General features: G+C 38.7%; 1 protein-coding gene across 2 annotated transcripts in view; it reads right to left on the bottom strand.

The window, feature by feature from the left end:
• LOC127201156 (oxidation resistance protein 1-like) overlaps window positions 1-19,603 on the bottom strand; it is a 209,327-nt gene extending 189,724 nt beyond the window's left edge. For both annotated transcript variants that reach the window (XM_051159531.1, XM_051159530.1), the window contains exon 1: window positions 19,449-19,603. In XM_051159531.1, the coding sequence (XP_051015488.1) occupies window positions 19,449-19,471 (23 nt within the window). In that variant the 5' untranslated portion in view covers window positions 19,472-19,603. The remainder of the gene's footprint in view (window positions 1-19,448) is intronic.
• Window positions 19,604-25,836: the final 6,233 nt, after the last annotated feature.

Raw genomic sequence — 25,836 nt, 5'->3', positions numbered from 1 at the left:
TCTCTCTCTCTCTCTCTCTCTCTCTCTCTCTCTCTCTCTCTCTCTCTCTCTGTATTGAGGTGGTTATGCATATCCACAGTGTATAAATAGAATTTGACAGAGGTTCCTCACTTTTCACATTATTTGGGACAGGGTCTCTTTTCCAAAGCAAATGTACCAGTAGCCTGCTATGAGCCCCCCGAGGCTCCTTCTATCTCTGTCTTCTATGTCCCATAGAAGTGCAAGGATGCACAGATGCTCATGCTCTGTGTCCAGATTTAACGAGTGTTCTAGAGATTTGATTTCGGGTTTTCACATACCGTGACCAGCTATTTTACCCACTAGCCATCTAGTAAGTCTTAAGTCAAAAACTAAGAACAATAAGACAACTCTTAATGTGCAGACAACTGAAACGTCTCCATCAGTATCTTTAGTAGAAACAACAAGAACAGACCAGAGTAAGGGCCGTGCCTGGCTCAGAAAGCACCGCATGCAGATCTTCCTGCTGTCTTTTGAGCTGATTAGCAAATTCTTTCCCATATGTCTTGGCAATGACTGCAGAATTTCACCCAGTTGCTGGTCTGCATCCTGATCCCTCTGACACCGCCCTGTCCTCTTACAAAGTGCTGTGTCCTACGACAGAGCTGTCAAGGACTTTATCACTAATGACAAGGACTTGGACTCTTCATCCTCTGATGATGTCACCCCAGGAAAGTGCACTGGTTTTAACGTCTGTGACATGCTAGGTAAGTGCAGGCCATTGGCATAACACCATATTATTAGTAATAGGATTTTTTCACAGGTTCCAAGTGCTCACAGTGCCAACACATTCTAATTAAGACATAGCCTTGGAGTGGAATTCTATTTATATGTACTTCTTATAGACAGACTTCATTTCATTTTTCCAATAATGTTGTAATAAAGTTATATTTGAGTGTCATCCTATCAATACAAGTTCACTATGGCTGTGGGCAGGTGACGTCATCTTGTTTTTCTTCAGATGTTATTCTTCTACTAATAGAACCTGTTTTAACAGATATAAGAGCTCGTTGCCCTTTAGATTTACATTGACTTTTAGGATAAATGAAATCTTAAGGTTTTTTTTCCTGAGCAGCTGTTATTATTTCCAGTCTCACTCATTTTGTAGTTTTATGGGTAATGGGGACTTGCTCTAATTTGGTATGTGTGATTTATGTGTTTCATCCCTTAGGTAGACTGCACAAAGAACATGTAATTCTTACATCAGGATATTTAAAATCCGATTACATTCCTGTCTCTCTCACAAACTGTGGGGTTGAGTTTCAGTCTTGACCACCTTATCTTTTGGCCTGAAGTGTATTTATTGAAATACTGAACTTATGGGCTCCGTGCAGAGATGTGATGGTGTGCGCCTTTGGATTTATCAAACATGTATAATGTAATACTAGTAGACCTGACAGTGTTGCGTCAATTGTTTAGAAAGGGACGATGTCAGAAGCACGCATCCAGGTTCTAAGCCACACCTCGTCTTAGTGTAATTCTGTAGCTGTCTAGAGGATGTAACACATGTCATTAGTAACACACTTCTAGCTTAATACAGCCTAGCTTATTAGAGGTGAGGAATTCAAATTCAGCTGTACAGACACAAATGACAGCGACTATGCAAAATGCATGTACATTTTACATAGAGAAATTTGAGACTGTTTTTCATGCTATAACCTAATTACAGTACTGATCAACAGCGCTCTTGCCTCATCACATGAACAATTCAAGAGATGGCAATTGCTTCCATAAACAGTTACTATTAACAGTGCAAAGACATGGTTTCCATTAAAGCAGACACCTTGAAATGAAATGAACAAGCTCTCCAAAATTGTGGTTATCAGTCTTTCTTTGTGCATATTCTTCACATATTTAAGACATGATTACATTCTTCTCCGGTATTTTGTCTCTCCACAGTTGCCATAGATGAGCACACAGACAAAGACAGGGCCTTTAGCTATCAGAGGCTCAAACCATTTTCTGACACATACTTGGTGAGATATTTGTCGTGCATTACCCTTAGTGTTCTCTCGGACAAAGCAGTGACAATCAAATCCAGGGTGGTACTACGTGACCATGCACCTAACATAGAACACAGCATAGAAAACATTTGCCCACTCTCCCTGATGCCCCAAAGGACACCCTCAACATACCCAAACCAAACACTAGCATAGTTTACAGTCCTGAACAGGAGAAGCTGCTGGACGGCTGTCACCCTCTGGTAGAGTTGGGCGATGAGGTCAGAGTGTAGAACTCATGATGGCTCCCAGGAAGACTGAGGCCAAGGTAGCAGCAAGGGAAAGCATAGTGCTCGTGAGATCCAAGACTGGGACAACCCACCTTGCGGTTCTGGATTAGAGGGACAGTTGGACATGATAGACTCCATCATCCAGAGGAAAAATGACTGGAAATTCCATGTGAGGGATTTACGCATAATTGAGGAAATTGGCAATGAGAAGATACGACATTAGACTGCTTAGATATCTCAAAATTCAGAACACTATAACCTTTAAAAATGATCCTTGTACATGATTAGTAAGCAAAGGAAGCTCATCTCCAGGCTAACTTACAGATCCATAAACTAAGAAAGCTGATGGAACCTTAGATTCACTCTGATTTGTGGCTTTACAATGAAGAAAAACTATCTAAGAGAAGTGACTTGACCAAAACTACAGCCAGTTACAAAGTCAGGCTCACGAATAGGTCTAGAGATTCTCTGTGTGGGTAAATATCTGATTTCCACTCATATATTGAAGTCATCTCAAGAGTAAAGCATCATCCATGAGTCACATGAGTAAAGAGAGACTCGCCTGAGGGAAGCTCTTCATTTAGAAAGAGAGGCTTGTGCAGTTCCTGTATTGGCTTCATCTAAAGATGACAAATGTGACCGACTTCCCATAGCCACATGCCACGTGCTTTTGTAGTAGGATGGATGGCAGACATATGTAAAACAGATACTGCATTACACCTGGTATTTAGTGAAAGTTAAGTAAAGGCTAGCCTCAAACTGCTGAATATCATTTAAAAATATGATATAGAGTATTCTGCGATAAGGAAGATTTCCCATCTGTGGAATCAGTGTGTAGCTTAGAGATACTTCAGGCGAGACGACTACTAGGAAAAGCGACATGAGAAGACCGGAAACCTCATTCAAACCAATAGGCCCACCTGAGCAATAACAAGGTTACAACTTTCTGACCACACGCCTAACGAAGGCTGAGGGACATCAGTAGGTGATCTGCTAGTCATTATGGGACCATGCTTCTGAAGTGTCTATCTTGTCCCTGGACACTTATGGAGCTCCAGTCCTCATGGCCCCTTTATGCTCAGTTTACTGTCCCTCTCCACATAGTCCATCTCCGTTGTCTTCAACGTGTTCCTTCTCCTTGAGCCTGATTCCAGCCCATTTCTTTCTTCCCTCCCGCTCACTCCAACTAATGGATCCCAGTCTGTAGTGCCTCGTTTCTAACTTCCTCGCTGCTAGGGGTGCACATTGCTCTTCTAGCATTGCCATTCTAAAGCAAACCTTCATCCCCAGTCAGCAGTAGGCCATTCCTGACTTACAGAAGGAATCATTAATAGTTAGTTCTCAGCTTGTTTGGTTCTCATGGGCATTTCACTGCCCATTCTTTCCTTTAAAACCTTCTAATGACTTTCTCAAAACAATATTCAGGAAAAGCCTCTAAATTAAATAGTCTGCATATAAAACTGGTGTTGGGTTCAGCTAATAATGACCATTGCTACTCCACATGATATTGGGAAAAAAATCTTATTTTTAGTCTGTACTTAATTTCTTCATTTTCAAGAATAATATTGGATACTTCAAAGCTTTAGCCAATTCCATTACTGTGAAATCACATTTCTGATGCATATCTGCTTCTAAAATATACAAGTAACATTTTAAGTTCAATAATGAAAAAAAATCTGCCTGAAACAGACAAATATTACCAGCATGTCATGGCATTCACCAACAAGCAAACAGAGATATTCAATGCCATTACTGATCAGGGTGTATAAACCAAAGGCAAAATAAGATACCACTGAGACCCTCCAGGAGTAACTTTGTAAAGATAAATAAAGTTACTGTGAGGACACAAAAGAAGAAGAAATAAATCCATATAATAAGAGTTACCAGTGATGTAAACAAATGGAAACAGCGAAACTTGAAATATTGCACCTATTTTGAAAAAAACAAAAACAAAAACAGAAGGTACTTGAAAACTAAACACAGAGTTATAGTGTTACCTAGCAATTTCTCCTTTATGCCCAAGACAAATGAAAAGAATGATCAGGAAAAAAAAACCTATATATGAAGGTTTTCAAAAGTGTTATTCATTCTATCCCAAATGTAGAAACCACTCAATGCTCAACAATTGATGAATGGATAAAAAAATGCTATGTCTACTCAGTGGAAGGTTGTCTTTAAAAGGAATGGAGTTCTTACATGTGACATGACATGGACTTTCCATAAAAGTTCAAACTAGATTAAAGAAACTAGGAATGAAATGTCACATATTATATGACTTAATTTAATGTGAAATGTTCATTATAAGTAAATCGAGAGACATAATTTAGATGAAAGGGTCAGATTAGTTACTTAAGACTGTGTGAAAGGGAAGAAAAATGGATTGTGGTTAAAATGCAGGTTGGGTAAGAGAGATAGCTCAGTAGTTATTAAGAGCACTGGCTGTGCCTGCAGAAGATCTGGGCTCCAATCCCAGCACCCACATGGCAGTTCACAACCAGTGTAACTCCAGTTCCTGGCAACCTTATGACCTCTTATGGCTTCTTGCCAGCACTAGGAATGCATGTGGTACAAAGACACACATGTAGGCAAAACACCTCCACACATAAACAAGAAATATTTAATGGGAGATTTTTAAAAAAGAAAACAGTCTAATAAAAGGAAAGGAATTTTTATGGAGATAACAAATATTCTACAGTTGATGCTGGTCATTGATGAAAAATGTGAATATATTGAAAGCTTTAACACTTATAGTTTAAATGGGCAAGATTCATGACCTGTGACTTCCATGTCAACAAACTCTTATATTGAAATTTTACATGAGAACAAAAGTGGGCAGAAATGTCTTCAAGTGGAACACATTTCCCAGTTAGTTCTTTAAATACCAAAAATCTACAGTCATTTAAAAAACAAGTTACTGAAAAAAGTTGGTGCAGCGTTTTTATCAATTAGGTGCCAAAACTAACAGGAGAGAAGAAGATGGGCTTATATGCCAGGAGCACTCTCTTCCTGTCAAAACTTAGAAAGACGCTGAAACTGTTAGTTAATACTATTGCAATGTTCTTCTGCATCTCAATTATGCCCACAGTCATTATTTTTGGCAGTCATGCTATAAATCCTGACTCAAGAGAGATAATTTGGTACCATCTGCTCTCAAACTTGAACATTCATCAGAATCACCTGGAGGCTTGACAGAATACAGATTGCTGGATGCCTTGTTCAGAATTCCTGATGCAAGCAGGATTACAAAGTTGACACTAATTCTGCTGGCCCAGGGATTGAACTTCCTAGAACTTCTCATGGTTGTTGACGAATCTACTTGGTGTTCTCATGGTTATATTTATGGAAAACCTGCCCTGGTTCGAACACAATTCTAATAAAAAAAGTCAAGCCTGCCACATGATCCCTATGGTACTGGAGATTTTTCTATAGCTAAGCAATGCTTTTTTTTTTTTTTTTAAGATTTATTTATTTATTATGTATACAGTATTCTGCCTGCAGGCTAGAAAAGAGTACCAGATTTCATTATAGATGGTTGTGAGCCACCATGTGGTTGCTGGGAATTGAACTCATGACCTTTAGAGGAGCAGTCAGTGTTCTTAACCTCTGAGCCATCTCTCCAGCCCCAGAAATTCTTGGTGGGAAGGAAAACTATTGTATAAGACAGAATGAGGAGTGTGTGGTGCATTCCCCCTCTTGTTTGAAAGAAACAACAAGATGTAGGCCACTAAAGAAGTAGAGTCAGAAGGTCACAGAAAAGGAAGGCACTGGTGAATTAAACTAATACCAGAGAGGTAGACAAGAACACTAGAGACTAGCTCCTTGATTGTAGAGGAGGTCGATGATGTGAGAATCCCTAGCACATTTTCACATCCTAATTCCCATACAGGTCTTGAACTACATTCGGCTCTGTGCATCTCATTGTTAAGGCAGCTCAGAGTACATGTGCCCTGACAGGTGTCTGTGCTGTGCTCTGTGCTTTCCAAAGTCCAAAGAGCCTCACTGTGCAGACATGACACCCTTGTTTGTTCCAGTTGTCTCTTGTAATAACCTGTCTTTATCTGAGACAGGTTGAATGTGTAAGTTCCCTTTCAATGTTGATTGACTACTTTACACAGACACACACACAAAATCTCTATGCTGATAGAGGGATGCTCAGCTGTAACAAGACAGCTCTTTATAAAGATGTGGGCTTCCTATGGATTTCTAGCTGAGAATTCATACCTGGATGCTATAATTGGATGGGGCATGAAGCAAAAAGTGAAAATAGCAGTCAGCCCACACGTGGGTTCTCCTGTTACCATGTTTTGGTCTAATGAGTTTAGTTATTGAACTAACACTATTAAAAATAATATAATTATATATAGATATATAATTTGGAAATCAGATCACTATAGTTTTCTCCCAAATAATTAACTTGAGATTAATATGTGCTTAGTAGTCACTAAATAGATATTTTATACATGAATTGTGCCAATAAGAATGTCTTGACTAGTAAAGTTAGGCAGTACATTGTTTAAAGGACTGCTTCCCAAGTTTGTGACAGTAATTCCCTTTTCTTGGTGATATATTCCACAAAGCTAATGTTCTATACAAGGTAATTGAGAACTCATTTCCTTGGACTTATCATATAAAATTGGAGGTAATATGAAAAAGAAATAATTGGGTTATAGATGTAGAGCTAGTGCAGGGCTGAGCATGCAGTCATGAGAAAAGCTCAGAAGCAGAAAGCATAGCCTATGTGGTTCAAGGTTCAGAAATGGTGGAGTCACCATCACTATGGCTTCTGATGGTGAGATATACGACTAGCTTTTCCTTTTATTGATTAGACAAAATAGTACTAATAAATCATTTCACAAAATGATTCTTTGAGCACTAAAAATACAGAAAGGACATCACTGTAGAATAAAGGAGGATGAGCAACATGAGCCTACAGTTACCGGTGTCTTCTAATTCTGCAAGAGGACAAGTCAGTGGTTTGCCGATTAGCTCAGCCTTGATAACTAACATTATACATGATCATTGGGAATGAAGAGAGTTCACATCTTCAAAATGTTCCACAGTCTTAGTTAAATGCCCTATTGACCTCAAGCAAAAATGTATGCATGTAATGGCCTTATTTCTTTGACAATCTCGAATACTCCACAGCTTTAGCTCACCCTAGGAAAACACGTCCCCCAAATCCCTCTGTGAGCAGTGTCAGATGTCTGATAGACAGTACACAGACCAAGCTTCCACCAGCCAAATCAACTCACCTTCTGTTAAATTTGTTTTCATGCCAAGATTCTCCAATCCATGCTATGTATACACGCTGTGTTCCAGTGCCTGCCTGGGGATCAGACCCAGGGCTCTGGCCACTTGTTAATACAAAACACCTGTTGAACTTGTTTGCCAGGGTTAAGTATGATGACCTCATCTGTCTTATAGTGGTCAGATTTCTAGGGTATATTTTAAATGAGAAAGTAAGTATCAAATATCTCCTCACATATGTGTTAGTAGTAGCTATTGCTCAATGCTTGACTTCAATTGATAACATTTATGACTTGCCAAATACAGTAAGCATTTCAAGTGTCTGCTTTATTCTTCTAATGGTTAAAGACTGAATTGGGGAAAGTATAGAGGGTGTTAAGAAAATCCTTCCTTCAGAAAAATTACTTTCCATTATTCATTACATGAGCACTGATAAGAAGTAACCATAACTGATTCTTTTACATAGCAAACGATTAGTTGTAGACTTTTAAACTTTACAGAGTGACATCACTACAGTCATTCTTAGTGTATAACTAGTTTTGAACAAAGTATTAAAAGGACTATTATAGGTTGGAAAAGGTCATCTCAGTTTTTATGAGCCAGTTTCTATACAAATTCTTCTGGATGTAATTTTAGGATACTATAAAAACCTCAGGAAAAAAAATGTCTAAATGAAAAGGCACTCAGGAGATCACTTAATTTGAATTTGAATTTCTTTTGTCATATTCATGAAAGTACTTTGTATCAGGATCTAAAACCAAAGGGGAGTTAACCTAATCTAATTTTTAAAATCGGTGCTGCAGAACTGATTTTTGATTACAGCAAGACTATACCGAAGGAGATGGCATAAGGTTGAAAACTCATCTGGAAGAGTGGTACCCATTCTCCATTAAATATGCCCATCAAAAGACATGACAGGATTGTAGTTTTCAGCTCCCAGCAGAGACAGGGAGGCCTGATGTACCTGGCCTGTGTGACTCTGGGCCCAGTGGAGATTACTCCATCAATTGTAGCTGCTGCTCAGTTGCTCTGAGCAACTTGTGAGCTACCATGAGCACTAGGGTAGCTAAGTCTTACACTTTATCTAAAAGTCCTATTATAAAGGAAAGATGCTTGTATTTATAACAGTTTCAACTCATCGAGCAAAATGTATGCAGCACAAGGATCATTTAACTTCCCAAATTCTGGAAAACTAATGCATATCCAATGCTTTACACCTAGTTCTGAAAAATGATAGTCCTTAATGCGTAGAACTAGCATTGGCAGATTGAACGATATGGTGCTAAGAATTAATTTTGATTCTAACAACAGAGTCTTTGTATGCTGCTATTAGAAGAACACCAATGTTCTCCGGTAAAGGAAAAAAATATTATTTAAAGTTTAAAACAAGCAAAGAAAACAAACAGACAAACAAACAAGTCACAAATGTTAATTGTGACTACAAAGCAGGACCAGGAAAGAAGCAGTTGTGACTGTTTGGAGATGCTCACTGACATCAAAAGAAAAGGTTCAAAAAAATGGCCCAAGTAGCAGTTCCTTATATAGGCAATAGCAGACACATGGTGAATAAAAGAGGAGTCATGCAGGCCGTGTAAATCTGGACTTACACAATCATTTTACTGAACTAAATTGTGTTGAAGTTTTTCTCAAAACATTGAAGCTAGCAAAGCCCTGGAAAAAAAACCATTGTAGGCACCCATGAATCATTTCTTCTGTAATCAGAATCACATAACACTGACACCATAACTTTGGAGTGGGGCCAATTTACACTGATTGCCAGTACAACAGAAATCCAATACTTTTTAATTTTATGTTCTAAGTGAAAGACACACAGACTCATATTGAGAGCACGAAGAAGGGGAGAGGTAGAGGTCAAGAGTGTTTCCAACGCTTGCTAAGTAAGGACACTAGTAAATCCCAAATCCCACCTTTACGTACCATAACTAATCCATATTTAGCACAAAAAGCATAAAATGGTTATAACCTTAGAAAAAAGATGATTTTTCCCCCTTAAGCACTGGCACCTAGTGATTCTATGCCATCATTCTTTTTACAACATGATAGCTCCTGGCTGCATACTGTATTATATCTCTTCAATAAAACCATGGCCATGTTAAACAATGAGTGTGCAAACACAGTACATTATGTCAACATTCCTGCGTATATATTGAAATTAACTTTAGAGTTCCTTGGGGAAAAGGGATAATAATAAGATTCAAATGCAAGTTGAATAGCAAAAACAGTCTGCATTTCCATAATTTATATTTACTGGTCTACTTACAAATCTTTGGCACAAGATAATATGTTTTAATAGATGAGATATCCTTTATATTATGCCTCTAGTTATTCAGATTGGTATAGATGTATTGTTAAGTGTTTTTTTAATTGACAATAACGAAAAACAAGCTATATCCTTAACAATATATTTTTATTATTTCATTATTTTCTCCCATTGTTATATCTCATTAAGCATATTTCCTGAGTGTTTATGTTAAGAGCACAATATTAATATCTTCATAAACTGCAGGTTTCAGACAAGTCCCTTATATTTGTAAGGCACTTCATATCAGTTGCTGCTTTCTGTGCTAGGCTGTCAGCATTACTGGCTTTCCCTGGCTTTCCATCCTGTGTAACGTTTCACCAGGCTAGTGAGTAACAGACAGCAGTGTCCACTCACGTTGAGAATACTATCCTGTCACCTGGTCTCTGCACATGCTTGACACCATGCCACCTTGCTGAGCCCACTTCCAAGTCCTCCCCTCTTTTCTGGCTGCCAGCTACCTGCCTCCTCCTTACTCAAGCATGGCCCCTCTGACACACATTGGACCTGTCGTCATAGGGGCCTTTCCAGTTCATCGCGTAATGAAGTTTTCTGTTTATCCTGAAAGCAGCCTTAGAGTCTACGAGGCGAACATTTAATAATAAGCCAAATTTGCTGCGTGGACAGCTGCAATACAGTCTGTGGGTGGAGTGGCTCTCCTTTAAAGATGTGAAGCTTCATAGCCTTGTACTTCAATGTTATACCCTCAAAAGGCCTTTCCTTACAAAGCCCATCCTCCAGGGCTGACGGTACACTGTCCTGTCAGTCTGCTTGACTATGCTCGGAGTATGGATCCCTGTCTGTCCTGATAGTGCCCAGCTGTGATTTCCTGTGCATCCTCAGCCCTGGATGTAAGCCTCATGACCTTAGGGATGTCTGTTTCATTCGCCATTCTAACCCCGGTGTTAGAAATTATACACCAAAGCCATTTAGAAAAACTTGTTGAAATAAAGAAATAGCAGTTGTAAGAACTAATATTTATATTAAAATAATAGAGATTCAGTTTAAATACTATTACTGTATTAATCCAGCCCTTAAACTGTAGAAGAATTATTTTTAAATTCCTATTCATTCATAAAATAAATTATCCTCAGGACTCTTGACAACTTAAAAGTGGATCATAAGACAAATAATAAATTAATGGATGGAGTGAATGTTTTTAGTGAGTATCCAATATTGTTGGAAAGTACTGATTTCATTTTTGGGGTTGATTAAGCTGGCATTGATATAAAATCAAGTAAAATGTCTTTGCAATAAAAATAAAAACACAACAAACGAGCATGAAACCCAGGAAATGATAAAAAAAAAAAAAAAGACAGACAGAAATGTATTTTCCAGGATGAGACACGATAACTTCACACACTGAAACCTAATTTTAAAGACTTGACTGTCAAATTTCTTTGATCATGCTGAAAAGAACATACCTTAGACTACATAGCTATTTGAATGATTCAAACTATATCATAAATCATTTATTACTTTTTTAAATTACATTTTTCATTGCTCAAGCCCCAAAGGCAACATTTTGCCTCCAGTGCTCAAATGGTCTGTCTAGTTTTACGTTAAAGCTTCCACAGCCTAGGAAATATTGATGTTATCGGTCACTAAACTGTTTTTTACAAGAGAATAAAGTATGATAGATCCAAAATAAAGGAAAAGCATATTTCAACACGTATTGTTGTATTCTTTAACCTAGACTATACTCAAAGGGGACGTGATCCTTGGGACCCATCACCAACCACTGGAGAGTACTAGGCTCACATGCCTGTGTTTTTTCCTCCATATTATTTGTGGACCAGTGATGATTAATCTGCTCACACTGACAGTGACCAACTGTGTGTCTGTGAAGGAAGGCCAGTCAAGCCCACAGGACTAGGCCCTTACTGTAAAAGAGAGCAAATCTAATTAGTGCCTGTGGGATTGAACCTGTAGCCTCAGACTCATTAGCCCAAGAAAGCAAAACCGTCTCAGAATACCATGACTTGTAAACAATTCTCTTCCTTGGGATGTGTCGTGTCTAGCTGGCATTACTAGTAGTAATAAAGTAATAACTCCCTTTTCTGGGAAGTGTACGCCAGTGAAGTGCACTTACATAGGATAGTAATAGTCCCTAAATTAGTTCCACAGGGTCACAAAATATTATTTTTCATTTATTATTTGATTTCTTAAAAAATTATATTAGGGTAGAAGTTTATTCAGGAAAAATTCATATGGGGTCCAGATTATAAACAGCTCTGAATCTAGTTTGGAAGATAACCTAGAAACAATGGGAAAGAATGGCATAGAGTAAAATAAAAAAATATTATTAGCAAATTAACTTTATAAGAAATGTAATTTAGGAGCAAAAAATGTAATTAGGGAACATTCATATCAGTTCTGACCGGCACCAAGATTCTAGATTAGGGTGATAACAATGAAATCTGGGGACTATTCTGAGAAGAAGCAATAGATTTAAGTTTCTCTATTAAAGTATCTTTAAAATACTGGAGAGTAGAACCCATGTCTACCATTTCTGTCACTACTGTCTCTTCCAGAGTTTGGCTTTAATACCAACAAGCACAGTAAAAATAAAGGATCACAAAGTATAGGGATTGACTCCAAAGAGAACCCCTGGCTCAAAATAGCATGATTTTGTCAGAATTAGAGACACCCAATGCTTAATTTTATTTTGGCTGCATTAGGTGTAGGATAAGAAAACATTCAAGTAAGCATACCTAGCCAATGACTGACAATACACATAGGCAAGACATCTGGAAACTAGTAAGAGGATAATTCAACAATCCCGAGTAGCTCTTAAGGACCTTTTGCTTGGTAACTATATGTTGTATTGTTATAACAAAATACCCAATCTGGGTTGTTGGTCGAAAAGATGTATTTACAGTTTAGGAGGTTAGAATTCCAAGATCTGGTAGCCACACCCGGCTCGCCTCCGGGGACAGTCGAATTGGCTGGGTCACAATTTGGCCAAAAGCTCAGAGGAAAACAGCCTGGTGCAAAGGGGCCCAAAAACATTTGGAGTGGTCTTACGTTATAACTGCCTGCTCCTGAAAAAAGCAAAACCATTCGTGGTGGATAGGAAACAATATTCCAGAGGCTTCCTCTAACTGTTGAAGTTTCAAAAGCTATTTCTAAAGTGCATCATTGATGTGCAAACCATGATGGTTTCTAAAAATATAGTGTATTCACATGAAAAGTCAACTGCAAACCAAATTGGTATTAATCATTTTAATCATGAAGAGATTTCAACTTGAAAAGGCATATTATGAATAGAAAGGCACATTGAAATTTTATGGAATTAAAAATCTTGACTTTAGTCCAATCAGGAGACCTTAAAGTGTTATACAATTGTGGGGAGAGGGGGGGAGGTGTTTCTTTTCCTTGAGCTCTTGTTTTGCCTATTTTGTTGTTTCCTCTTTCTTTTTGTAGGATGGTTTCTGCTGGTTTAGCTTCCCCTAAACAGAGTGGACCCTTCTTGTGTTCTGCTTTATCGCCAATGCTTACAGTCATTTCCCTGTCATCACTCTTTGCACGAGGGTCTGAGTTTAGTTTAAAGGCATGCTCACTCCTTTCTGGATCTCAGTCACCCAGCATACACTTGGCTCACTGGGAAATACTCATGTTATCTCACCAAGGAAGTTTTCTCCAACACCAAAGAATGCTTGTTATTTTGGATGGGAAATAATGGCTCTATGTTTATGTACGAGCTTTCTCCACTTGGTCTTCGACAACAGACTGTAGGCAATTTTGATTTCATTCTTCACCATAAAGCTGGCATGAAAAATCATTCCTGAATTTCCACCTTAACTGCATTTTCCACCTTTTGTTCTAAACCTTCTCTCCTGACAGATGTCTCAACCATCAACTCCCTTGCCACTGTAAGTGATTGTCCTGCCTCTGTGAGGCTGAAAGTTAACTGCATAAATAGGGAATGTTGATATAAACACAACATAGAATGTTAAATATATGTTATGTGTAATATTTACATTACAGATATATAATTCATGTTACACATGTATTAATTACATAAATTAACTAATTACATATGCAGATTAATTTAAAGTAGCTTTCAGGTCTTATCAGAGTAAAATCGAATTTGTCAACATGCATAATAGCATTTTAAACTATATGCCTACTTGGGCAATATAGTTCATTTCTTATAAATGTAGTCAATATATTAATTACTTCAATATTTCAAGCCATGCTATATCTCTAGATGTGCAGAACAAAAATTTTATTTGCTTTTGATAAAATTCTCTTAGCCAAGTAGTGTTCACTGGATCTAAGTCAGGAGGAGGCATTAGTTCACACAGGCAAAGTGCGCTGAGTGGCTCCCTGCCTCATGGGGTACGGATATTTGAATACTTGTCCATCACTGCAGCAGAATCATTTACAGCAGTAAAACCTTCTTAAAGAAGAAAGCCAGAAGACTACTGAAGCCTCGGCCCAGCTGGGTGGAATAAATGGCACTATTGTCACAGTCTATGAGTGCATTTCCCTGACGCTCGCTGTCCCTTCATACCCACCAAATAAAGCAAGAGGCATAAATCTTTCATGAAAATAGGAGGTGTCAAATTTTGCAGGAAAAAGTGAACATATGTAGAAAATAATATATCTCAGCATTTTTAAGCCTAGTTTCCTGTCACTTGTGTCATTTTTCATATCCGCCTCATAACTGTGGCATGGTATTCCGTTACTGTAATTACCATGATTCTTTATAGTTAGGGAAAATGCAAAGACCAAGTTAGTGTTTCTGAACAGTGAGGCCTTTCACCTCAAGTGGGAAAAACAAGCACATATTTTGTTTTCCAAAAACATTCCAGATGTACCTCCTTGGAGATTCCATCAGACCACAGCAGGGTGGTTGACTTTCCATCCTTTGCCTACTGCTCCAGCTCTCTTTGCCCCCATCAGCACACCACCAGGGTACTTAGCAGAGCCCACTGTGCACAAAGGATGCTCAGTGGACCTGGCTGTTTGGCTTCTTAATTTCAGTCCAGTGATTTCTTCATCCCTATCTGGCTGCCAGAAGCCAAGCAAATATTAATTGTTCATTTATTCAAGGTCTGATGATATAGGCCAGATGTGCCTCAAACTTGGGATATTCCTGCCTAAGTCTCCTGATTGCAAAGTAAGATTTTTGAAAAACAAATCCTGAATTGTAATATAGGAATCATAGCACAAAATAGCTTGGGGGCTATTATTTTGCAAAAATTCATAATTGCCAAAATCAGTTCACATTGAGATCTCCCAACCAATACTAATCAACATAGCTATAGTAACTCGAAAACAGAAAGACTTAAGGTGTTAAGGCGCGAACGTAACAGAGTCTGTGGAGGGTCTCTAAGAGGCGCAGGCTGAGCAGCCATTCGAGTTGAACCACAACAAGCTCTTCTACATTTGTGCTCTGTTCTTTTGTTTGTTTTTGTGTGAGAAAAACCTTTTAGTAACCACGCAAAATCAAGCCAGTGTGCCAGGGCGATGTGCACGTCTATAACCACAGCACACACAAGGCAGACAGAGGCAGGAAGATCAGGAGTTCAACGGCACCCTCAGCTGCATAGAGAATTGTAAAATGGCTGGGTCATGGGAGAACCTTTCTTTTAAAAAATTAATAATAACAAAGTCTCACTTTCTGCATATCTAGTAATTTAAGGAGCTCACTTTACATAATTTTAGCAAATTCCACTGAGTTTCCAATATTACCCATCTCATTGCTCACCCTCGGACATTAGTCGGCTCATGCCCAACATTATGCTCATGCCCAACATTATGCTCATGCCCAACATTATGCTACTACTGATAGTGTTCTTTGAAACATGAGTTCCAGTGTGTAGACCGAAGACAATTAAGAGGAACATTCTGATTGGAAATGAAGCTACAGAATTGACTTGGCGTCGGGTACACAGGCAAAGCAGGGGTTTATAGTTTTGGGGGAATAGCTTCCAAGTGGCTCCCAACTGGAATAAGGCAACTAGTACCTGTTTAATCCATTATTTAGTGGCTTTACCATGTGGGGCAAGTTCCTTAGCATCCTGAGCCTCACTCTTCACATTCACAAAAAAGCAAATAACATGGTACACCCCCAAGAAAGTGACAATAATGAGTTAGTGTCTGGAAATTCTCAAGCAGTGCCTGGTGCAGAGTAAAGGCAATGGAAAAATTCACTCTGATAATGTTCACTAAGCTTGCATAATACAAAAATCACCAACTTTAACTCTTATATGGATATAAATATCCAATGTTATAAAATATAGACAGTGGGGGAAATTATGAGAATTAGGAAGGAAGGCTGTTGAGTGTCAGGAAGCACACTTCCGCCTCACCCATGTCCTTTTTTGAGGTACAGATATGACTCCTCCTTTCACTTGTTAGGGCTTCTTGTGTCTCCTGTTAGTTACGTCTGCTACCAAAGGCATTTCCTTTCCACAGACCATAACCTGGAGGGTGCCATCTGCTCATGGATGTCTGCAATTGATTCTGAACATCCTCTCCATTTCATCCTGATCTGCATCACCTCAGGCATTGACTCCGTCTGATAATTACTAGCTAAACAGACAGATTCACAAAACATCTATTTTTATCTCTATCGAACTCTTATAATCAATTCCCATTGCTCCCCTCTCTGAATGAGACCAGAGCTTCCTAGAAATCTGAAAATATAATGCTTACAGTTTTTAGAGTTGGTGCATGTGCGCACATGTGCGCGTGCGCATGTGTGTGTGCGTGTGTGTAAAATAAGAGTCCCCACTTGCTACAATTGCTATAACCAGCACACTGCAGACTTAGCTGCCCCTGCAGTGTTCTTCCCACAGTAGGGAACACGCTTGTCAAAACAACCCGGGTATCCATGCACTCAAATGTTCCATGCCAATTAAAAACACGGCAATTCCATTTATTTCCAGCGTGAGGCAGTACATGCATGTCTTTCTTCCTGGACTCCAAAACAGAGCCGGATCATGGACCGACACTAATTCCATTCAATTCATAAAACGTTATGGAGTTTCCGTGAAAAATTGGTAGGCTGCAATCCATCCCTGAGTAGATATTTACAGGACCATGGTACCTCAAAACACAGACTACAATTGTTAGGGGATACGAAAAGTTACAAGGATTAATATGGAAAACCTGAGTCCATTCTTACAAGAATAAGAAACCTGAGTCGTGGCTTGACTTGAGTACCTCTGACTCCTTTCCTAATCTTTGCGACAAGAAAGAAGCAGTTCATATGCTAAGAGGGAGGATGACACAGCTGTGCAGTGGTGATATTGATGAAGCAGACGAGGCTTTCCCTGCAGGGGACTCTAATGCAGACAGTGTCAAATTATAGCACCATGGCCCCATTTCCAGCACCTTTGAGCCTCCAAAGGTGAACATTTTTCCATATTTCAGACATTTTGGAGTCTACCAATGCCCTCTGAATTTAAATTTTCTTTTCGAATGAAGGTATGTATTTTCATTAACTTGCCTGTTTTGCATTTTTCACTCATTTGCACAGCCTCTACTTGCAGAACACCTACCAACTTGGGGGAGCCTTGACAGACAATTAAGCTGCAATGATGCATTGTGGCTATTGATGAAGCTCACTGTGTTTCAAGTGGCCCTAAATCAAATCATCCCATCACAGCAGGATGAAGTGAGTCTCCCGTGTCAGCCCTGCGCTGGGTCACATCCACCCTGCCTTGAGATTTGACTGTCATGTCTGCTTTAATCGCTTTTTCATCCTACTCCCCCCCTTGCCCTTTGCTTCTCCAAATCCTCATGTTCTTCCCCCATTCCTCCTGTTTCCTTTTCTTTCTCCCCTAGATCACCTTCACTCTCTGATGTGCTATTTGTTTTTCAGTTATTTCTTTTAATCTTGTGTTCTTATGTGGAGGTGAGGAGAAGTTGGTCCTCATTTGCCCTGAACCTTAGTTTTGGAGATTATCAATTCAGGGAACGGAGGTGGTCACACGCCCCACACAGCTTCCTGTTTCCATGTCTTAGGCACGGGGATGGGGCTACAGGAATGCACATCTAGGCTCAGTGTCCTACACGTGGCTGCGGAGGTTTTGGATTGAGGTTCTCATGCTTCATGCTTGCGTGGCAAGTACTTTCCTCTCTCTTGAGCATCTGTTTGGTCTTTGAAGACTGATTTCCTACACACTAGCCAGGAAAAAATTCGTTTTTAAATAAAATGGGTCAGCGTGCGTATTTTCAGATTTGAAAAGATTCTCAAGACTTAGAGAAATTAAAAGTTTCTTTTTGAAAGTAATGATAATTTTATTTGAATAAAAATATAAAAGTAAATTACATCCTATAGTGATAATTTACATTTAAATATTTCATTAGTGTTTTACAGAATATACTTTAGATCTTTTCATTTTATTTGTTTATTTATTTATTTATTTATCCAAAGGAGGCACTGAGCACTCAAGCCTAGAAACCCAAGGACACATTCTATGGAAGCCATTAAGAATTAGGTCCTTCAGAAACACTCCTCTAAATTTAAACAAATAATTATACCCTTTGCCCTAAATAAGTTGCTTACTTATCTAAAAATGAACTCACAGAGCAACGGCAAATCAGCAAGCGACTCCTAACTCTAATGCTATTTCTGTCTGCAGAAGAAAGTGAAATGAGCCCTTAAAGAAATGTAGAGTCAACCGACTTCTCTTACCCTCTTGTAGTAACACTGTCAGTTCACATAGGCATCATTTTTTCTATACATTAAAAAGAATTCTGGAGCTCAGTGAATCTTTTCAGACTCACCCCAGGATGTTCTTGCTCCTCATTGGGATAGAGATGCTGCTCTTTACCATGAGATTATCTTTTTACTTCTCATTTTCAAAGTTTCAGGAATGATTAAACGTGAACGGAAAGCCTAAGATGAGCTACAATGGAGCTACTGAGAAATAAGTGCTCACAATGGAATTTTGAATTCTATTTAGTTTAATTTAGGTACTTTTTTTGGAGACATGAATCCTGAAGGAAAGAGATACTTATGAGCAAATGCCTATTCTATGTGCAAAGCTACATGTTGGGCTTATTAGTCATAAACCAGGGAGTGTATTCTTGTAGGAAAGCACATTGGAAAAATATACCCTTCCAACCTCTCATTCCCCTTGTATGGGAAAGAAGGGTATTAGATGCTATTGGTGTTCAGTGGGAGGCTTGGCACCTTTCTAGAGTCTCCAGATGTCATGGCACTGAAAGCGTTAAATGTGGATGATGGAAACTTCACAGGACCCCACCCATAAATGAAGAGCTAGAGGCAATCAAAAGCTACTGAGACACAAAAAGATTCGAAGATGAGCTCCCAATAGGTTATCTAATCCCACTCAGTCAGATATATATCACTAAATAAACTTAGCAGGTGGTGTCTATATACATATGTAACAATAATAACTAAAAAATAAGTAGCCATGCATGTGAGGAGCAGGGAGCACAAGGAGTTGAGGACGAGGAGAAGGAATGGGGAAATCATGAAATTAGAGTAACTGTATATGAAATTATCAAAAAATCACCTAATATAGGACAATCTGAATATCTGTTTTCTAAAAGTTCTATGGCTAGGTTCTGGTAGTAGAACAGTCACAAAACCCCACTTACTGTGTGCATTTATCTGTTCCTGAAATTACCATGTAATTCACTCACCATGATAGATTAGATACAGACATCGCAGTGATCTGTGATGAAGTCTTCTCTGGATGTCAGAATAAGGAATCAGGACATCCACTTGACAGGGCCACAGCTGGTTTCTGCTCTGCTGCTGGACCAGGCACACACTGCTTATTTACTTGGAGCTTACGAGGACCTGAAAAGAAAACAAAAATGGTGATGTCTCTAGGACATAATCTTAGGGATTGCAATAGAGTCTTTCAGCCAGACTGAAAGCTGAAGTATAGAAAAAGACACACCACGGTATGATACTATTTCTTCTTAAAGCAAAAGAGATGCCATACATCAGTGATAAAATAAAACCAACCATAAGAGGGGCTGAATTCTCTACCTGTAGAACCAACTGAATGGTTACCAAGATATTCTTTCTCTCTCTGAAGTAGAAAATACAGAGAAGAACAAAAAGTAGTTTTAGAGGTACCAAATATTTTCTCCATATGATTATACTCCCTAATTCAGTTTTATACATGTGTGGCAAAAAATGATCAAAGATCCTGATTAACTAATAGCACTAGATACACTAGAAGACAAATATAAATAAAGGAATACATAAATAAAAACAAAGAGTTGGGCATGAGTCTTGACCACAATGTTTACCTATGACCTCACAGTTGACTGATTTCTGCTCAGTGTAAATAACAGGGTCAGGTAGCATGGAGGAGAAAGGCAGAGTGTTTTTATGTGACAGAAAAATCCACATGCAATTTTCTGAATACCTATTGTATATATTGTCCTATTATCTTAAACCAAAATTTTCTCAGGGAAAAATTAGCTCCACAATTCTACTTTCACTTTTAACAGGTCATGGTATTTTCCATTATGGTAATAGGAAATACTTATTAAGCATAGCTGTGTGATCTAACAATGACATGGGGATACGTCAGGGATAAAAGTGGGCGACACTTAAGTAAGACATTGATCCTATTTCCAAGCAATAGCTTATACAAAAAGGTCACTACATTAAAATGGAAAAGATTTCCTACAAAAGCCACTCCAGGGTAATTGAGGCACAAAAGAGAATCTTCTAGCTCAGTTACAAAGATTTGACAAGAATTCTGAAGAATGAGCCCATAAGTTACTACCAAGAAGCTCCAGATGAAACCTGATAGGTGAGGGGAGATGGTGGGGAAGGAAGTGCCCCCTTGTCAGAGGTCTAGTGGAGGGGAATAGGGCGGAAGAGGGAGGGAGGGTGGAAATGGGAAGATACAAGTGAGGGAATAATAATTGGGATGTCATATGAATAAATTATAATAAATAAATAGATAAAATTTTAAATAAAAAAAATTTTTTTTAAATCCAGTGTCAAATTGTCTTAGAAGGTCAGTTTACCTGTCCCTTAAATAAAGAAACTGGAAGCAAAGAAGTCCACGAAAAATAGAAATATTCTACTGGGTAAGGAATCTTTCTTTCATATCTCAACATATATGTCCTCTTTTTGACCTTAATTTTGGTTACTGAGCTCCTGTGAGTGTCTGCATTCCATCCATCAGAAAAGGAGAGAAACATTATGAGTCCTAAAATATTAATATAACATATCTTCTTGAATTTTATTGATCTGAGAGCCTAGTCATTTGGCCACTGTTATTCGAAGGAAGATGAGAAAACGCAGCAGTTTCTCCAGGTACACACGAACATACACTAATGTGTCTGTCCCTGGGAGAAAGAACGTACCTAGAAGAATGTCCCCACACTCAAACACAATAACCTTGACCCTAAAGTACTTTACAAATGTTGTGCCCTTCGCAGAAGGATGAATATTCAGTAAAAGAGAGGTAGAATCAGCCTATGAATAGCTAATAATTTACATGTATAATTTATAATAATAAATATCAAATCTATCAGGCCTAGATCAATTAATGGCCAATAAAAATGTATTGAGCTCAACTACTCATCAGATTAAAAATAAGTACTATGGATGGTGTGGTAGCTAACCTTGAGGGCCAGTTGACCAGATCAATAAGTACTTACCATATCAAGAGAGCACATGTCTAGACGTGCTCTGTGAGGGTCTATCTGTAGATGATTAGGTCACATGGGCACTGCCCTAACCTATTGATGGATTAAAAGTTGGAATAGGTGATTGGGAGATGGAAGGACTGTGGGATGTGAGGACATGGCTGGAAAAAGTGGGTCATTTTGTGTTTCTTTTTAAAGGCTATACCTTGCCATAGTTGGCTTCTGCTGTTGACTGACTCTACTTACTTCCTGCCTACCATGAGATGAGGAGCCCCAGCCATATCCTCTAGTTACCATGGTGTCCTGCCTCACCTGGGGTCCACATTTAATGGAGCCAAGGAACATGTGCTAACATTCTGACACGGTAGTGATCTAAAGCAAATCCTTCTACATTTCAGTTTCATTTTGTCACAGCAATGTAAAACTAATAAAGAAAAATACAAGATTATTAAGACATAGTCCATAGAAAGAACTTATTAACACAAAACCATCCATAAAAATAGAAAAAGTTTAACATGAAGTGAAGATCAGTGTGTTTGTATTAGTTCATATCAGCCACCATACTGTAATGAAGAAATAAACTTAATTCTAATGGATTCCAACTTTAGCCAGAAACTGACTGCCAGAACAATTTTGATCCTCTCATTAAATAAGCAGTTATGAAGGGCACCTTAAATTGTCTGAGTACATTCCAAAAGAAACTGTCATGTGTATCCCTTCTTTGGTTAACTGTTAATACATGTACATGTACATGGGTAAAAATGTAGCAACTCCATATTATGTCATCCCAACAGTTCTCAACCATTCTTAGGTACTGCTTGACACTTACCAGGACCTCAGGTACCAGGAACAATATGCATGGGGTATTTTCCAATGCAAAACATTCTTCTGCATATATTTAATTCTGCCTTTAGAGAGCTGTGTGTCCAGATGTCATTATTTCAGTGCATAATCAAATGTTCTTTACTCAATTACACTTTGGATCATTACCGAGAGTTTCCGTTGAAAGACATGATTAGAGAAAATAATAAGCTAAGACCAAACTCTGAAACGAGCTATTGGGTTTATTAGAATACTCACCAACAGACAGAATACTGTCTGTATGAGCAATCACAAGAAAAAGTTCTGTTAGATTTCATCAGGAAAAATACTATTCTCAATTTCAGTATGGATTTATAACATTCAGCCAAAATGTATCATAACTAAAAGCTACTATCTATCCCTTCATTGTAGTGAAATATAGCTTATTTTCATGTTAGATTAACCCTTTAAAACATGAAGTGAAATGACATCCCAGCATGGCCAGGTGGCTTGGAAGTGTGGATACAATTGTTCCTTTTTGGTCATTCTTTCAGCAAGATGTTAAGGAAAACAGCCTGTGAACTCTACACAATGAAGGACCCTACAATTAATATAATCACTAAAAACATAAGTAGCTCTTGAAAATAATAATGGATTACTGGGATAGTGTTTTAATAAAATATTTAAACATTTATTATTCATAAATAAGATATCACTATTCTACTCCAGCTGAAAGAAACACTAGATTTTAACAAGCTCATCTAATTGAAATGACTTTGCAGTTGAGTAACACAATACTCAAAGAACTGACCTATTCACAGCAAAGAAGATGCTACAAAACCTAGTACCATAAATATTTTGTATTATTTAAATCTAAAAATTCTGCAAATACTGATTTAGCTCACTTAGTGCATAATAAGTAAGCTTCGTATATTGTAAAAAGAGCTTTTATTCACCTGAGTTCTTTCTCTGCAACTTGTCTATTACTACTGTGGTAAAGCTGCTTCCTCTATCCTCACTCTCTGTGTTGCTCCTTTAAGTAGCTTCCTCTTCCTCTCTCTTCTTGTGAGAGTTGGGCATGTCCTGTCTGTCAAGTCTTCTCTGATTCATCACATTTTCTGCCACTCAGTAGACAACACTTTCAAACATGGGTGCCGCCTTTTATAAACTAACTTTACCTTCATTGGTTGGGATTGAAGGCATGTAGCACCATGCCTGAACCTAAGCTTTTCTTTACCTGAAACTTGCTCTATACCAGGCTGGCCTTGAACTCAGATCTACTTGCCTTTGTGTCCTAGATTAAAACATGTTTGTATTTCAGCTAGATCACACAGAACCTAGAAGATCTTTGGATGTGATCTCTTGCCAAAACAGCCATGTTCTGAATTAAAATTCCTCTACAATATATGCTATATTTGAGATAATACAGCTATAAAATATTACTTGTAAAAGAAGTTGGGCTATAAAAACACATGTGCTAACTATATAAATAAAAATTACATTTAAAACAAAACATGTGTCAACTGTATGCCATGAATTACAGTGCTTAGCTCAAAGGAAAATGATCTTAGACCCCCAAAAGGGATAGCAAATACAATATTCTGACTTCAAACCAATGATCCATTCTGCTCCAGGAAGTAGTAGGTTGTATTGGTGTGGGGGGGAGGGGGGCAGAACATTCATTCGAATTCTACTCTAAATACTGCAAGAGGCGAAAGGCATAAATGAATAAATACACTGGTATGAAAAGAATACATTTATATTGAAGATTCAAATCAGATGTCAGAAAAGTAAATCATCATGAGAATATTAAAGCCATATTTAAACATAATTTAGATATACTTAGTTCTATGGCATCAGTAGCCGCCTTCCTTCTTGGTTTGCTTCCAAACTAACTCTATGGATCCATAGTTTAAACTCTGTTCTCATGGAGCTTTGCCTGCTTGCTGTGCTCATTAAAGATCTCTTCATCCACCACAAGTGCTAATTCGTCTCAATCACCCAGCAGACTAATTTCTCTCTATTCTCACTTATCCATATACCGTGGAGATTAGGTACAAGATCCACAGATCTGGTGACTCTTGCCACAGTGCTTCTCGCCTTTCTGAATTATGTGCTATCAAAGTTAGCAATAAAACAGTCCTTTCCCAAGTAATCTGTCAGTTTTGAAAGAAAGAGACTTATGTCTTCAGAATTTACATTCTTGAGTATCCAGAGCCCTCGGGGTATTAATAAACTGAGGGATAGGCTTGAGAGTGTACCATGTCAGAACACAGAAAGGCATGACCTAATTTATTGGACAACAATAAAGTCACAGGCTACATTAGATTTACTGACTAAAATTTACCAGGTAATCTTGATGTCACTACACTGTGGGCACTGGCACCAACTCAAAGACCACACATTTCACTTCACAATCTATGTAAGTGATACAACAGCTACAGAAGAGCTAAAGAGACTGCAAAGTTCAAAGAAGTCTTACTGAAGGCAAGGGGCAGAGAGCTGACCCAGGCACAGGGAGTCACTGTGGGTGGCTGAATGCCATTTCCACAAACAGAGTTTGGGATCTTTTGGAGTCATACAGAACTTAGCCACTTCAAGGGAGTGCTGGTTCAGGGCAGAGCAGGCTCGGGGAAAAGAGAAGATAGATGAGGGCCCAGGTAGAGACTCTGAAATCCAAGTGGGTCATATCTAACAATGGGGACAAAGCTGAACTGACGTACCAGGCGTAGTCAAGAGTTCATCATATGTCTAGTCCAGGATGTATACACAGCATGTTGGATGACAGGTCAGTGGTACTTGTTTTAGATGCCCCTCCTTTTTTATTCAGGTGAGGAGGTTATTGCCTAGAATGTTCTGTTGTGTTTGATAAGTTCACAACGGATATGCCTATTGCATCTCAATTTATCATCAGTTAATAGATTGTCCTTTCTTACCTGCAGGACAAACTTTACTTATTATCCATGTCACATTAGACAGAAGGTGGTTTCTTGTTTGCACAAACAAGAAGAAGAGTCATTCTGCCTCACAGTTGTAATCAGAGTGGATACAACTGCTGCACTGCAAAACAGTCACTTGGAGCAAGGGATAGCCTGCAATCCATCATTTAACTAGATATGGAGTACTTAGAGGAACGTAATAACCTGAGACAGGGCAAGCACAGTCTGACCTCCTAGAGTCGGAAGAATTCTGCCAGCCCATGGACTCACAGAGAACCTGCCCAGACACACAGGCTAGGCCATCAAAACAGGTCTTACAGAATATCAGGAAATCACCCTGAAAAGTACTTCAAGCTAGAATCGGCTGCAAGGTAACAAATCTTGGCCACAGAGGAGCCCAGAGGAAGAGCACACCAGCCAGTAGCCTTGCAAGCCTACCAGATAATCTTATTCCTATCGTGCCTCAGGAAATTGCCCTACAGCCCAGTTTTAATTCCTCTCACTGAAGCCTAGACTCTGAGGTGGAGACACTGAAATACCTGTCACCCAGTTCCAAGATGCGGAAAGGGGCGATCCAGCCAACTCAGGAACCCATATGGTGATTCAACACCAAACCTAACAGCTAGCACCATGCCAGTAAAAGCTCAAAAACTGAGAATGAATTTCTA

This window comes from Acomys russatus, chromosome 17 (assembly GCF_903995435.1).
Source record: "Acomys russatus chromosome 17, mAcoRus1.1, whole genome shotgun sequence".
Lineage (NCBI taxonomy): Eukaryota > Metazoa > Chordata > Mammalia > Rodentia > Muridae > Acomys > Acomys russatus.
This window is presented reverse-complemented; position numbering and strand designations above follow the sequence as displayed.